General features: G+C 54.5%; 8 protein-coding genes across 8 annotated transcripts; 4 read left to right on the top strand and 4 right to left on the bottom strand.

The window, feature by feature from the left end:
- Nucleotides 1-12: 12 nt before the first annotated feature.
- On the bottom strand, nt 13-941 carry BDY17DRAFT_315566 (uncharacterized protein; the record flags this gene model as incomplete). The annotated part of the gene is made up of 2 exons (XM_033735920.1): nt 13-791; nt 845-941. 2 exons carry the CDS (start codon nt 939-941, stop codon nt 13-15), a joined length of 876 nt encoding a protein of 291 aa, XP_033591513.1.
- A 124-nt stretch (nt 942-1,065) lies between these two features.
- Nucleotides 1,066-2,734, top strand: BDY17DRAFT_292630 (uncharacterized protein). The gene is made up of 2 exons (XM_033732856.1): nt 1,066-2,038; nt 2,094-2,734. The coding sequence occupies exons 1-2, from the start codon at nt 1,336-1,338 to the stop codon at nt 2,378-2,380; spliced, it is 990 nt and encodes a 329-aa protein (XP_033591512.1). The 5' UTR covers nt 1,066-1,335; the 3' UTR covers nt 2,381-2,734.
- Nucleotides 2,735-3,167: 433 nt separating this feature from the next.
- Nucleotides 3,168-3,398, bottom strand: BDY17DRAFT_292628 (uncharacterized protein; the record flags this gene model as incomplete). The annotated part of the gene is made up of 1 exon (XM_033732855.1): nt 3,168-3,398. The coding sequence occupies one exon, from the start codon at nt 3,396-3,398 to the stop codon at nt 3,168-3,170; it is 231 nt and encodes a 76-aa protein (XP_033591511.1).
- A 1,670-nt stretch (nt 3,399-5,068) lies between these two features.
- Nucleotides 5,069-6,826, bottom strand: BDY17DRAFT_247693 (thiamine diphosphate-binding protein; the record flags this gene model as incomplete). The annotated part of the gene is made up of 1 exon (XM_033730845.1): nt 5,069-6,826. One exon carries the CDS (start codon nt 6,824-6,826, stop codon nt 5,069-5,071), a length of 1,758 nt encoding a protein of 585 aa, XP_033591510.1.
- Nucleotides 6,827-7,056: 230 nt separating this feature from the next.
- BDY17DRAFT_308416 (uncharacterized protein) lies at nt 7,057-8,415 on the top strand (the record flags this gene model as incomplete). Its single annotated transcript, XM_033735210.1, has 1 exon — nt 7,057-8,415. The coding sequence occupies one exon, from the start codon at nt 7,057-7,059 to the stop codon at nt 8,413-8,415; it is 1,359 nt and encodes a 452-aa protein (XP_033591509.1).
- Nucleotides 8,416-8,457: 42 nt separating this feature from the next.
- On the bottom strand, nt 8,458-9,590 carry BDY17DRAFT_321829 (short chain dehydrogenase; the record flags this gene model as incomplete). The annotated part of the gene is made up of 2 exons (XM_033736704.1): nt 8,458-9,143; nt 9,203-9,590. 2 exons carry the CDS (start codon nt 9,588-9,590, stop codon nt 8,458-8,460), a joined length of 1,074 nt encoding a protein of 357 aa, XP_033591508.1.
- Nucleotides 9,591-11,271: 1,681 nt separating this feature from the next.
- On the top strand, nt 11,272-11,753 carry BDY17DRAFT_308414 (uncharacterized protein; the record flags this gene model as incomplete). The annotated part of the gene is made up of 2 exons (XM_033735209.1): nt 11,272-11,424; nt 11,481-11,753. The coding sequence occupies 2 exons, from the start codon at nt 11,272-11,274 to the stop codon at nt 11,751-11,753; spliced, it is 426 nt and encodes a 141-aa protein (XP_033591507.1).
- Nucleotides 11,754-12,437: 684 nt separating this feature from the next.
- BDY17DRAFT_308413 (uncharacterized protein) lies at nt 12,438-13,266 on the top strand (the record flags this gene model as incomplete). The annotated part of the gene is made up of 2 exons (XM_033735208.1): nt 12,438-12,670; nt 12,729-13,266. 2 exons carry the CDS (start codon nt 12,438-12,440, stop codon nt 13,264-13,266), a joined length of 771 nt encoding a protein of 256 aa, XP_033591506.1.
- Between the last annotated feature and the right edge of the window lie 45 nt (nt 13,267-13,311).

Raw genomic sequence — 13,311 nt, 5'->3', positions numbered from 1 at the left:
TAAATCTATCACCTACTCCCCCGTCCCCGTACTCTCCGTAATCCCCCCATCCACCACCAAAGCATGCGCAGTCACATACCTCGCCGCATCACTCGCCAACCAAACCACCGCATTAGCCGTATCAAAGCTATCCCCCAACCTGCCCATAGGCACATTATGCTGCGTAATGCGGATAAAAGTCTCCTGCTCCTCCGGCTTGTCACTCATCCCGAAATTCTCCACCAGAGGCGTGTACATCAGCCCGGGAATCACCGCGTTAAACCGAATGTTCTTCGCCGCGTACATCACGCCCGCCGTCTTGGTGTAACGAATCACTGCCGCCTTCGCCGTCGCGTACCCGATTTGCGGCTTGCCTATGTACCGCAAAGCCGTGATGGAGCCGTTGTTCACGATACTGCCGCCGCCTTGCGCTTCCATTATGGGTATCACGGCGTGGCAGCAGCGGTAGACGGAGTGCAGGTTCAAATCTATCTGCTGCAGCCATGTTTCTTCCGGCATTGTGCTGGGGGAGCCAGACACTGTCGCTCCGACATTGTTGACGAGGATATCGATCCGTCCGTGCTTGGCCATGACTGCTTTGATCAAGGCTTCGACGTCGGAGGGTTTAGTCACATCGCATGCCATTACGGTGCATTCGGTAGCCGGGTTGTCGTTCAGCAGACGTGAGCGGGTCGATTCGGCGGCGGAGAGTTTCAGATCGCAGCCGAAGATGGAGGCGCCGTTCATGGCGAAGAGACGGGCGGTCGCGGCGCCATTACCCCATGTTGCGGAATCTGGGATGCCGACTTGGCCTAAGAGGAGGTGTTAGTAGTTGATGAATGGATGCGAGGAGGTTTATCCTCACCAATGCCGGTGATCAACACCACCTTGCCTTTCAGATCAGGGTAGGTGGGGAATGTTTTGGGAGTCTCATTTTTGGCGGGTTTGACGATTGTTGACATTGTATCGGTTGATGTTCTATCGCCACATTGTTTTGTGTGATGGTGTAGTTGCTCTCACCGGTTCCGAGAACGGCATGTGCGACTCCGCAAAGCAAAGCCTCGGGAATGACTTCACTTCATCCGAACGTCCAATCGTGACATTCTTAGCTTCGACAAACGACGGATATCTCCTCACAGACGTCTACGTATCTTCTCTTGAACTTCTAAGGGACCGTTTCGGACCTTGCTCTCGGCCTGGCCGACTTCACCACGACTCACTTCCTGGGATTCGATACATTAGCCACACCTCGCAGTGCATCGCCCGAGGACACGCAAAGGTAGTATATCTGCAATCATCAAAAACACTCAACGTCCGCAATCAACCCAATCATCGCCCACTCCAACATCCACCATCATGAAAACCACCGAACACCCCCTCTCACCACCCCCGCTCGCCGAGCTCATCAAAGTCCTTACGCCCGCTCTTGAAGCAAACTACACCCATTCCGCCATCAGCGTCGTCCAATGTCCCGACCTCCGCGCCGCGCCCTTCCATCTCGCCGCCCAAGGCATCAGCGGGAGAGAATGCATTGCCGATATCGGGGGCCAACCCAACCTCTTCCCCGAACCGCGCCTCGCCGAGACCAAGTACTCCATGCTCACATGCGCGCGCCACATGGGCATGTCGGCCAAACAGGGTATGCTGATTGGAGCTGGTGCTGGCCCGTGGTATCAAATTGGTGTCAACTCGGAACTGGCGCCGAATTTTGGGTGGGAGGGAACGTACGACGATGTAACGAACCTGACTCACTACACGAAAGTTGATGGCAGTAGTGGGGCCGCGGTGTGTGAGCGGAGTCCGAGCACGGATTGTGCGCTTATGATGAATTTGTATGGATCTGCGGGACTACCTGGCGATGTTCTGAAAATCACTGTGAAGGGACGTAAGGGCAAGGGAAAGAGCTTTACGGAAAGCATTCGAAGGGCTTTGACGGAGGAGTATGGCGAGAGGCCGGTGAGTTTGGGGGGCGTCTTCGTGATCAAGGCTGGAAAGACGAATTACCACGTGATGCCTGATTTTCCTAAGAAGCCGGAGGGCCAGCAGTATACATTTACCGGTGAGTACCACTCTTCCACCCTCAAGAATTATCCCGCTGACTCCTACAACGACAGACGCCAAACAACTCAACGACTGGCTGACATACCACAACTTCGACTCGACTGGCTCCGCTCCGATAGTCTGCCTCACAGTCTTCCACTCCGCCGACCCGGACAAGAAAATGGGCTTGAGAATGGAGCACACGCACTGCTTCACCACCGACGGGAGCAATCGTGGCGGACATTACCATTACGATCTGGAAGGAGAGGAAGTGGAGTACGAGGCTTATTTGAATACTGCCAAAGTGATCTATCGCATAGATAAACCGGAGGTGACACTGGAGAGGGATTTGCACGACTAAATACTCTTGTACAGTGAATGTGAAGGAAAGGCAATATCTACTCTCAATCTGGGTTTATCAATCTAGCTACCGTCGAGCTCAACGAAGGTGTCGAAACTAGATCAGACATAGCTCTCGTAGTAAGGCGCAGGTCCATCGCTAGAGTGATGGCGGTGGGAAGCAGCCGGCTTGGCATGGGAATGAGCATGCTGGCGGGAAGCAGAATGATGACGATGCCCGTCCGTACCAATGTGCGTCGGCACAGTCGTAGTTGCCGTCCTGTACCCGTCGGGCGAACGATGCTTGTCGGCGCCGTGGTGGTGTTTCTTTTCGCTGCTGTGGGCGTACGAGGGGTTCACTTTGGTCGCAGACGAGTGGTGCTTATGGTGCTTATGGTGCTTGTCGGCGCTGTGGTGCGTGTGCACGTACGATGGGTTCACTTTGGTCGCAGACGAGTGGTGCCTCTCAGAGTGGTGCTTCTCGGTGTGGTGCTTCTCGGAGTGATGCTTCTCGGCGCTGTGATGGGTGTGCACGTACGAAGGGTTCACTCTAGCCGTAGGCGAGTGGTACTTTGCGGGGTCGTTGTATCCAATCGAACGCGTCAATCTCGAGCTAGTCGAGGGGGTCATCTCGGTGCGGTGAGGCTTCGTGCTGGATGCGAACGAAGGAGTCTCCTTCAAGCTAGTTGAGTGGTGCTCCGCGGTGTTGTGGTACTTTTGCGTGTTGCTGAGTGCGATTGACGGGATCGATTTCGAGCTGGACAAGTGGTGCGTCTCGGTGCTGCGGTGGGGTTTTACGTACGAAGGATTCACCTTGGCCGTGCCGTGGTGCTCATGGCCGCTGTAATGCTTGTGGTCATTGTGGTGCTTATGGTCGCTGAGGTGCTTGTGCTCGCTATGGTGCTTATGGCCGCTGTGGTGCCTATGGTCGCCATGGTGAGGGTGCACGTACGAAGGATTAACCAAGGCCGTGGACGAGTGGTGCTTCTTAGTGCCGTGATGCTTATCAGTGCCATGATGCTTGTCATGATGCTTGTCATGATGCTTGTCAGTGGCGTGGTGCCTGTCGGTACTATGGTGCTTGTGGCCGCTGTGGTGCTTGTCGGTGCCGTGATGGGTGTGTACGTAGGAAGGATTCACTAAGGCCGTAGACGAGTGGTGCTTGTCGGTCTCGTGATGCTTGTCGGTCTCGTGATGCTTGTCGGTCTCGTGATGCTTGTCGGTTCTGTGGTGTTTCTCTTGACCGTGGTGCTTCTCATGGCCGTGGTGCCCCTCAGAGCCGTGATGCTTGTGGCCACTGTGGTGGACGTGTCCGTAAGAAGGATTCACCAAGGCCGTGGAAGAGTGGCGCTTCTCACCGCTGTGGTGAGTATGCACGTACGAAGGATTGACCAAGGTCGTAGACGAGTGGTGCTTCTCAGAGCTGTGGTGCTTCTCAGAGCTGTGGTGGTGTTTCTTTGCGCTGCTGTGTGCGTACGAAGGGTTCACTCTCGAGCTGGACGAATGGTGTTTGTCGCTACTGCGGTGGGTATGAGCGTACGAAGGATTCACCTTGGCCGTAGACGAGTGGTGCTTCTCGGTGTGGTGCTTGTCGGAACTGTGGTGGGGATGAGCGTACGAAGGGTTCACAAGGGCCGTAGACGAGTGGTGCTTTTCGGAGCTGTGGTGGTGTTTCGTTGCGCTGCTGTGTCCGTACGTAGGATTTACCAAGGTGGACGAGTGGTGTTTCTTCGCGCTGCTGTGCGTATTTCCATACGTAGGATTCACCAAGGTGGACGAGTGGTGTTTCTCGCCGCTGTGGTGCCTATGTCCGTACGTAGGATTTACCAAGGTTGACGAATGGTGCTTCTCGCTGCTGTGGTGAGCATGTCCGTACGTAGGATTCACCAAAGTGGACGAATGGTGCTTCTCGCCGCTGTGGTGAGCATGTCCGTACGATGGGTCCACCACGGAGGACTTGGAAGCCGGCTTCTTCGTCTTCGACTTCGCCTCACCCGCCCCCGACTTCCGCTCACCCAAGTAGTTCCTGCGATGGAGGTTGATGGCCGTGCGATCGCCCATGTTGCCCGTGCGAATCAGGCCGCCATGTCTCGTGCTTTCTTTCAAATAGCAAGTCCCCTTATCCTCAGGACCGGTAAAAGTCACAAGACCGCAATCAGCCTTGGAATCGCATTCGGCAATACACTTCTCAAAAGTGTAGCCCTCGTAAGGCGCCCACTTGTGCGTGGTGGCGTGCGTGTCCCAGCCGCAGAGGATGCCCCATGTGCAGCCATCGGCTTCGGTGTACTCGCTTGCGTGCGCTGCGGGGCAGGTGAGGATGTTGTTTCTTGGGGTGAAGGTCTTGGGGGGTTCGAGGGTTGGGCCGGCTTGGACGATGGTGGATAGAGCCAGGATGGCCAGCATGGCCGTGGGTGCGTTGGTGCGGAGCATGTTGATGTTTGCTTCGTGAATGGTGTCAAGTAAAAGAGTGTCTGGGAGAGGGAGAGGGAATGCCAGAAACGTTGCAGACCGGGAAGCTCCCACAGGCATTGGAGAGGAAATATAGTCGAGTCAAAGGTGCGAGGACAAAGACTGGGCCTGGACCGTCTCGACATCCGCGACGCTTCCTTTGTCACAAAGAAATCTGACCGAATGCGGCGCTGATGAAAGATGGACTGATCTCGACGGACAATGCCGGCATTGAAAGCTCAATATCGTCGCCTGTCGATCTTCAAGTCGTGCGCAAAGCGTTACTGGCGCGCGCCAGCCCCGGCTTCGCCTTCTCGGGTACATCTTCGGGGTCCAAGACAATGTCGATGATCTTCAAGCCCTTTCCGTCGCCGACCCTGTCATCGTGAAGCACCTCTTGAAGTTCACCCCATGTCTGTACTCTCCTGCCAAGAGTCGGATAAGTAGGGTCATCCTCTTTGACGCCGAAGAATCGAGGGGCATCAGTGTACCGCCACGCCGGAACGTCGTTGTACTCCGCATGCATTCCATTAAGCCATCTCTCATACGTGTACCCGGCATTGTTTGCAATAAAGATCGTCACATCGAGTTTGTAGCGGATAATGTCCGAGATCGACTGAGCAGTCACTTGAAAACTGCCATCGCCTTCGAGGAGGATGGTCCGGCCGGGGAGTTGGTGGTCTCTCTTCGCCAGCGCTACCCCTTGCGCGGCGGGCAGCATGGATCCTATGGCATTCCAGATGGGACTTGCGATGACTTGACAACCGGATTTGAGCTGGATGGCTCGGCCACCGACGAGCGGGGTGCCATTTGCTAGCAGTAGAGTGTCTTCTGGCTTTACAAAGTCCGATAGTGCAGGCCATAGATCATCTTGCAGGATTGTGCTGTTCGCAGAAGGCGCCTTTCTTGGCGCATCTCTTTGTGTCCGTTCAAATTTTGGCTTGCGGACGACATTCTCTTCTTTGAGCCTCATCAATAGCCGCTGCAACAGGGTCCTACTCCGGACGTTCGGTACGACATGTCCTGATACTGCCACGGAGTCCAGGTTGAAGAGAAAGGTATTTTGAACGTCTGGAATGGCAGACCATCCGGCAGTATTCGTGTCTCCCAACACAGGCCCGAAAATCAACACGAGATCTGCATTCTGGCTGTACTCTGTCGTGTTCGGGAGGGCGGGGTCCCAGGTTGGCAGAGACTCATCGATCACGCCTTTTCCAAATGTAAAACACATGGAAGGGATACCGGTGAGAGATACGAGGGCGTTGATCTCGGACTGAAAGTCGAAATGATAACTCAGCCCGTCCGCGATGATGAGCGGGCGTCGGGAGGTACGCAGCTTGTCGAGCAATACATCCAAGACTGTATCTTCACTCCGCCAATTGCTCAGTGGTGGTTTGGTGTCAAGTGGCTTCTCGAGCATGTCCTCCAGCACTGGCTGCTCGAACATATCGCTCGCCACACCGACATAGACCGGCTTGGACTGAATGACGGCCATCTGTAGAGCTTCGTCGTATAACTCCGCCGCCGTCGTGATGTCGTCGTATTTGTAGAGCAGCGCTCGGGAGCAGCTGATACTCTTGGCCATCTCCGCATATACATTCATTCTCCCGTCGCCGAGAGTGTGGTGAACGGGCAGTTTGTTGTCTCCCCACATCGCCTTCCGACTAGGCGTGCCGACAAAATGTACAACCGGCACACTTTCAGCGTAAGCGCCGGCGACGGCATTGGTCGCGCTAAGCTCCCCGACGCCATACGTGGTCATCAACGCACCAACAATTGGGGAACTACCGCTTCTTAACCCAGGCTTGTGTCGTAGAAGCTGACTGCCGACTCGGGCGTAGCCATCCGCCGCGTATCCGGCACAGAGCTCACTGGCATTTCCGATCCATCGTAATCCTGACTGAGGGATGTGATCCAAGGCTCGAAGGAAGAAGTCGCCGGGCACGCCATGGAGGCTGTGGCAGTGTAGCTGGGTCAATCGTCGGAACAAGTATTGCGCAAACGGAATGTGTTTCCCCATGGCGCTCGTCAAGCGGCCTCCTCCGTGCTAGAAAACGGACCAGACTAACTTCCAAGTTGTTATATGTTGAAGTTGGGCGTCGGCTCCTTCAAATGCGGGGCGGAGAGCGTGGAAGCGGGGCAATCCCACGCGGCTGACATTCAATCACGTTTCCTTGGCAGAGCTGCCTACGAGCACCTCCTCCCTTCCCAAACAATCTGACATGTCACCAGCAAAACACCCTCATCTTCATGGTAGGCAGACGAACCAGCCGCGGCTGTGCTACATGTCGCCAGCGCAGAATCAAGTGCGATCTTGCCCGCCCCGCCTGCCAAAAGTGCATCCAGGCGGGATGGAAGTGTCCGGGATACGATGCCCGCTTCATCCATAACCACGCGAACGGCGCGGGCTCGCGGAATGGCTTGCTACCCATGCCACTGTCATCTTCGGAGCTGCTTCGCCTCGACTATGCCCACAAGATGGAGGCCGGTGTTCTTTCTGCCACCCTCGATATGATGCCGCCTGGCCATGTCCTAATGCACCTCCCCGTATGCATCGGCCGTAGCCCGGCGTTGGATGATGCGGTCCGTTGCATCACTCAGAACACAAGATCTTCCGGCCAGCTGCATTGCCTTATCTACGACACTGCCTACGTGAACGCCCTCGGCAGCCTGCAGAAAGCATTGCGAGATCCATGCGAGATTCACGCCGCAGAAACGCTCGCGGCGGCCTTGGTGCTCCAAATGTACGAAGCCAACAAAGACTATTCCGCGCAAAAGTGGATATACCACGCTCGAGGTGTGGTCAGAATGCTCCAAACTCGCAACATCACCGACACCTCCTCTGCTTTGGAAAAGGCAGTCCTGGGGCTCGAAGTGGGTTCCGTCTTCTTGTCTGGCCTCATCTCTCAACCGCATTCTTTTCTGTCGAGAGACGCCTGGTCCCAGATGCCGCGGCGAGCCCACGTCGACTCCAAACCCGACTCAGATCTATTCACTCGAGTGATTGTCGAGGGGCCTCGGGCTCCAGACACGGATGTCTTCTATTCGGAACTGTTGGGAAGCTGTGCGTTCATCAAAGATGCCGGCAGCCACCAGCGGTACCGTGTGATGGACGTTGCGACGAAAGAAATGTTGCTCATGCGCCAGAACCTCCTCAGTCGGATGTTTGCTTTCCTCGAGCCAGCCTGCTCTGAGAAGAAGGCCAACACTCTGACTATTGCCACCCACATCGCCACCGAGTTCTTCCTCATAGTCACCGACTCATTCATCCTAATCATGCAAGAGCAAGTGCGAGCACTGGCCAGCAGACTTCGAGCCTTCTCCGTATTGGACGACCTGACCGAACAAACGGTGCGGAGCGAGCGGGCACAAACACTCCGCTCCATCCTGCCTCGCTTTCAACATCTCACCCTCATCGACGCGGAGCTTTCGTGCTCCCTCTCTGCTGCTTTGAGTACCATGCTCAGCACCATGATTCCGCCCGCCGATCGAAATCTTTACGGCCACAAAGAAGCAGCTACTTTGCTGGATATCGTCGATCACGAGTTATCGGAGGCGGACTGGAGATCTTTGACTCGACGGAACACACCCGATCGACTCGAGGTCTGACAGTGCACTGTGCAATTGACCGAGCTACAGGGCCGTCAAACGCTAAGGCTCCTCCTTCATACCCACCATCTCCAATGAATCCGCCCAAAGCCGCTTCTCTCCATCTGGGTCAAACGCCCACGATCGATAGCCGTCCGCGGGAATTGCTTCGTCGTCCGCCAACGCCCTCGGCGTAGTACAATCGCACAGATAAAGGCCGCCTCTGCCTTCGTACTCCTTCCCAGCAGCCGCCAGGACGTGCGTTGCAATCCCTTGCTCCACCGACTTGAAGCCCTTTTGCATCTGCTCACTCTCTACGTAGGGTTGAAGAGCCTCCGCTGCGCGAGGGTCCATGCCTCCCCAAATGGCCGTGACGATGGTGCCCGGGTCTGCACTCAACCCATGCAGCCCTTTCCCTCCATACCGGCGCTCAATCTCGTTGGTCAACCAGATGAAGGCCGTCTTACTCTGGCCGTATGCAATGAGGGGATTGTACCCATCGCCCAGGTCAAAAAGCGGCTCAATCTTCCCCTCGAGCTTCCTCTCTTGGTTGTAGTTGCCGATCTGGACGGTGGAGAACCAGTGCGCACTGCTGGATAGCGTCACCACGCGGCTGTGGAACGATGGAGTCGAAGAGGCCAAGAGCAGTGGTTCCAGCAGCTGGAAGAGGTAGAAGTGGGCGAGATAGTTGACGCCAAAGTTCATTTCGTGCCCATCTTCTGTCCGGCCATACGGTGCGGAGCCGATGCCTTACAGCAGCAAAGGTTAGCGAAGTAGCCGAAATGATACATTCGTCATGCTGACTCACCGGCATTGCAAATGAGAACATTCAATTGCTCGGTTTTCCGCCGGAAAGCCTCTGCGCCTGTCTTGACGCTCTCTAAGCTCGTGTTATCCATCTCGACAAAGTCGACTTTCGCGCCTTTCACTTCTTCGACGATGTCTTGGACGGCCTTGTTCGCTTTCTCGACGTTCCGCGCTGTAAAGAACACGTTTGCTCCCGTCTTGGCCAGTGCTCGTACGGTTTCCAATCCAAGACCAGCCGTTCCGCCCGTCACAAGGAAGGTTTTCTCAACCATGTTGTTGATCAGATCATTGTCTTTGAGGATCTGGATGCCAGTAGGTCGAGCATCTCCGGGTCCTTGGGGATCTTTATGTTCGGCTATGTATCGATGGTTGATTGAGGTTTGGGCCATTGCGAGGTGCGGGGAGGCTGGATAGCGGAAGAATGAGGATTGGAAAGGGGATGTCGTTGCATTCGGGAGAAGAGCGAAAGCATCGTGTCGAGGGCACCTTTATACACGAAATGTAACGCGAATGGAGAATTACTCAGCCGCGGTTTCCTCATCGTCTTTCGTGCGCTCTATCGCTTTGCCCGTGCCACTCATATCGGCAGCAACGCGAGACGCTCCGTTTTGGGCCATGGATGACATCTTTATGCAATGCTGGATTTATTCGTTTAATGATTACCCATCTTACATTTGCGGTCTGCTTATACGACGATACTCCGGGCATCCAATGAACGCCATCGAATCGCGAGATGGGCCGCATTCGGCCTAGCGCGCTTATTTCAAGCCTTGCGGTCGGACGGCGCGGGAAACCGGCGCATCGCTGTTCAATCTCAGTGATAAGTTTTCCAGCGGCACATGCTTAGAATTCACGGGCACGATAGGCATGATCGAGGGCATAGTACACGCTCGAAACGGAATCACCGTTTGCAAACGAGATCGTAGCAGCTTAGCCCCTCGGAAGCGGACGGTAATACTGGCGTCTGATTGGCTAGCTACCCGACATTGAGCTTTATAGGTTAGGTTGGAAATTCACAACTTCGACACAACATCATCAAAACTCCCTCTCGTTTTCATCAGAGCAAATCGTGTACTCTGTGAAGACTACCCCTCATCGCGAGCGCTGCAGTCACGCTAAGCATTACGGAGATCAAAGGTGAGATTGAAGAAGTTACTCATACCACGCCCTCATTCAGGTTCAGATTCAGATGCACACGCCGACGAGACGTATGCCAACACGAAATAAAATCAGTTCAATCGAAACGACAGATTGGCTTTACAAACTCTTTCTAGCGATTGATTTGCTGGTTATTCATCCACTTTACTGCGACTACTTTCGCTGTCTTTTAAACCCACTTTCTTGCGACTACTTTCGCTGGTCTTACGACAGATTTGCTGTTTCGTTTGCTTTTGAGTCGAACAGATTGAAGTACCGTTTTTACTCTCCTCAATCTGTGATTCGATCTCTGATCGCGTCCCGCATCAAGTGTACATCGGAGAAGTCCGCAGCCTCCTACTAGGGCTAACATTGACGGGTGGATAGATAGACGTGGCGGATATGAAGCATCCCAAGATTGATCATCCATGGTAATTACGTACTGAACCGAGCGCCAACACTTTCACTGAATGGATTTGGCGATCGAGACGGAACTGACACGTGAACCCCACGCAGGTATCACCATGTAGCGCGCGTTGCCGACTAGTGTGTTACATAAATCCCACTCTGATGACGATTTTCTGCTTCCGCTGCTGCCGTGTTGCATCTCTACAAGTCCTATAAAGCAACCTAGTCTCATTGTGGTAGTCGGTGAGGAGCGAGTGAACGTAGCCCACTCGTACTTCTTTTCAGCTCTGACGGCTTGTATACTCTCCAGCGCCATGTTGTTCAAAACGATTGGCGAGAAAATCCCTCACCAGCTGACGAGCTGAGAGAGCATTGGAGAGACGTTCGTCATCATTGCATCGTCCTTTCGCTGATGAAAACCTCTCGCTCAAAGATATAAAGTGCCTCAAAATCCCCGTCAAATGAAGGCAGAGTGCAATACCTTCCTACGCTTTGCAGAAAGACTTTTCGATTTTCATCATCACAATGAAACTCTCCCAGCTCATCTCTCTTGTTGCGATTATGGGCTCCACCGCAGTCCATGCTGGAGGGATCCTCAAGCAACGCTCCCCCGATCCCGTGATGGCTGCTCCTCGCGCCGTGGAGTCCTATGTCGGCCCAGGACCAATGGATCCTGGCGTAAGAGTCGCCGTTCTGAAGCAAGTGTACCGTCCCTCGCTAACGATTCCAACTAGACCTGCTCTACTGGTGGCGGCAACGATGGCGCAGGTTACTGCCACACTCAAGACAACGGCTCGGTGAAGTGCAACTCCGAAAGACCTGTTTGTCCCTCATGTCTTCGGGCTCATGTCGCAAGACTGACGAGTAATGTTAGTGCTCCACGAACGGCAATCCATGCTGCTATGGCGAGGTCGTTGTTTGCGATGCTTCCATCCCCTCGGGCGAGAACGGATGTGGTACCTGAGCGCGGATTGCTGTGCTTCACGCCGCGACCTCCATTTGTCTAAATACCACACTCGTTTAGTATAGTTTTTTTTGAATTCATGAATTTACTGCGCAGACGACACAAGTCTTAATTTCAATCTCTCCACAATGTTCTTGCGGACCTTCAAGTAGATTGCTGCCCGAGTGGCAACGTAAATGAGGTACCGTTGGAGTCGTTCAGCTGGGCTCAGCCTTGCGACAAGCTTTGGTGGATCCTGCCTTGCCGGCCGTGCCGCGCGGTACCCGTTTCTCTAGCGCGGCCCCCACAAACCCACTTGCAACTCATCAAATCCCACCAGGCTATGGTGCAGAAAAAGTGAATTGCTGTTGCTACGTAAGCTCTCCCGAGGTCAGCTTATTTGTTTGTAATCTAGGCGAGCCACTCAAGGTCTGTCTCCCTTCCTCTGGCACGACACTTGTTCAGCCCCGACCGACGCCTGAGAAAGCTACAGGATATGCGTGACACCCCCACAGCTTCAGCTCGCGATGCAGTACACCTCCACGTCCGTGTGCAGCGCATGACGCGGCCTCCCTGCAACATTCAGCCCCGGCCCTACCTTGCCTGCGTGACCAAAATTGTGCGGATCAGCCTCCCCAGTGTCAGCATGCATAGAACGCCGCTAAAACCGACCATTTAATGTCCTACAGCGATGGAGTTTTCACACACTTACATTGAGTCAACTCTTCTCCACAAACACCAATTGATCATGCGTGGTTACTCATGCTGCTCGTATGTGCGCGATGGCTTGTTGTGCTTTGTCGCCATATCGATCGCACTTGCCTGGTTTCCGAGCGAGAACGACGCAGTGGTCGGCACTCGAGATGGCGTTGAGTGCGACCAACCGGACTGGAAATTCCACCTCGTTGCCTACGATCCTTTCATAATGCACATCCAAAACTTCGTCACGATGTCGGAGCGAGAGCACTTGTTAGACTTGGGGTACGTGAGAGCATGGATGAATCGAAACAAAGACGCCGCTCGATCTGACGCTCTGCAGGAAATCCCGACTCACGCAATCGGTTGTTAGAACGAACAGCAACATCATCATGCCCAATGCTCGCAACAGTTCCACAGCCTTTCTTCCCCGAGTCGATCCGATAGTTCGATGCCTGATGAAAAGAGCGGCCGAGTTGCAAGGATACGTACCTCTGGACCTAGTTGAAACGCCTCAAATGACCTACTATGTCGATGGTCAACAATACAAACCCCATCACGACTGGCTGGAAGAAAAGGACGGAAAAGTCACCAATCGCGAGTCGACCGTGTTCGCCATTCTTGATGCCGACTGCAGCGACTGCGGGACTCGCTTTCCCTACGTAGAGGTTGACTGGTCATCGCAGGACGAGGAGTGGTGCAAATGGTTCGAGTGTCAAAACAGCACGCTCACCACAAAACCGGTGCCTGGGAGCGCTCTATTCTGGCGTAACACGAGGCTGGATGGATCGGGGGACTGGCGTACTCTCCATGCTGGTCTTCCGCTCTCCCATGGTGTCAAAGCGGGACTGAACATTTGGACGCATCCGAATGGGATGTGAAATCTCCACGATGAGCGCGGCTCGTGCATGTAAAAGGGGTGTGAA

Source organism: Neohortaea acidophila (genome assembly GCF_010093505.1).
Source record: "Neohortaea acidophila strain CBS 113389 unplaced genomic scaffold BDY17scaffold_3, whole genome shotgun sequence".
Classification (NCBI taxonomy): domain Eukaryota; kingdom Fungi; phylum Ascomycota; class Dothideomycetes; order Mycosphaerellales; family Teratosphaeriaceae; genus Neohortaea; species Neohortaea acidophila.
This window is presented reverse-complemented; position numbering and strand designations above follow the sequence as displayed.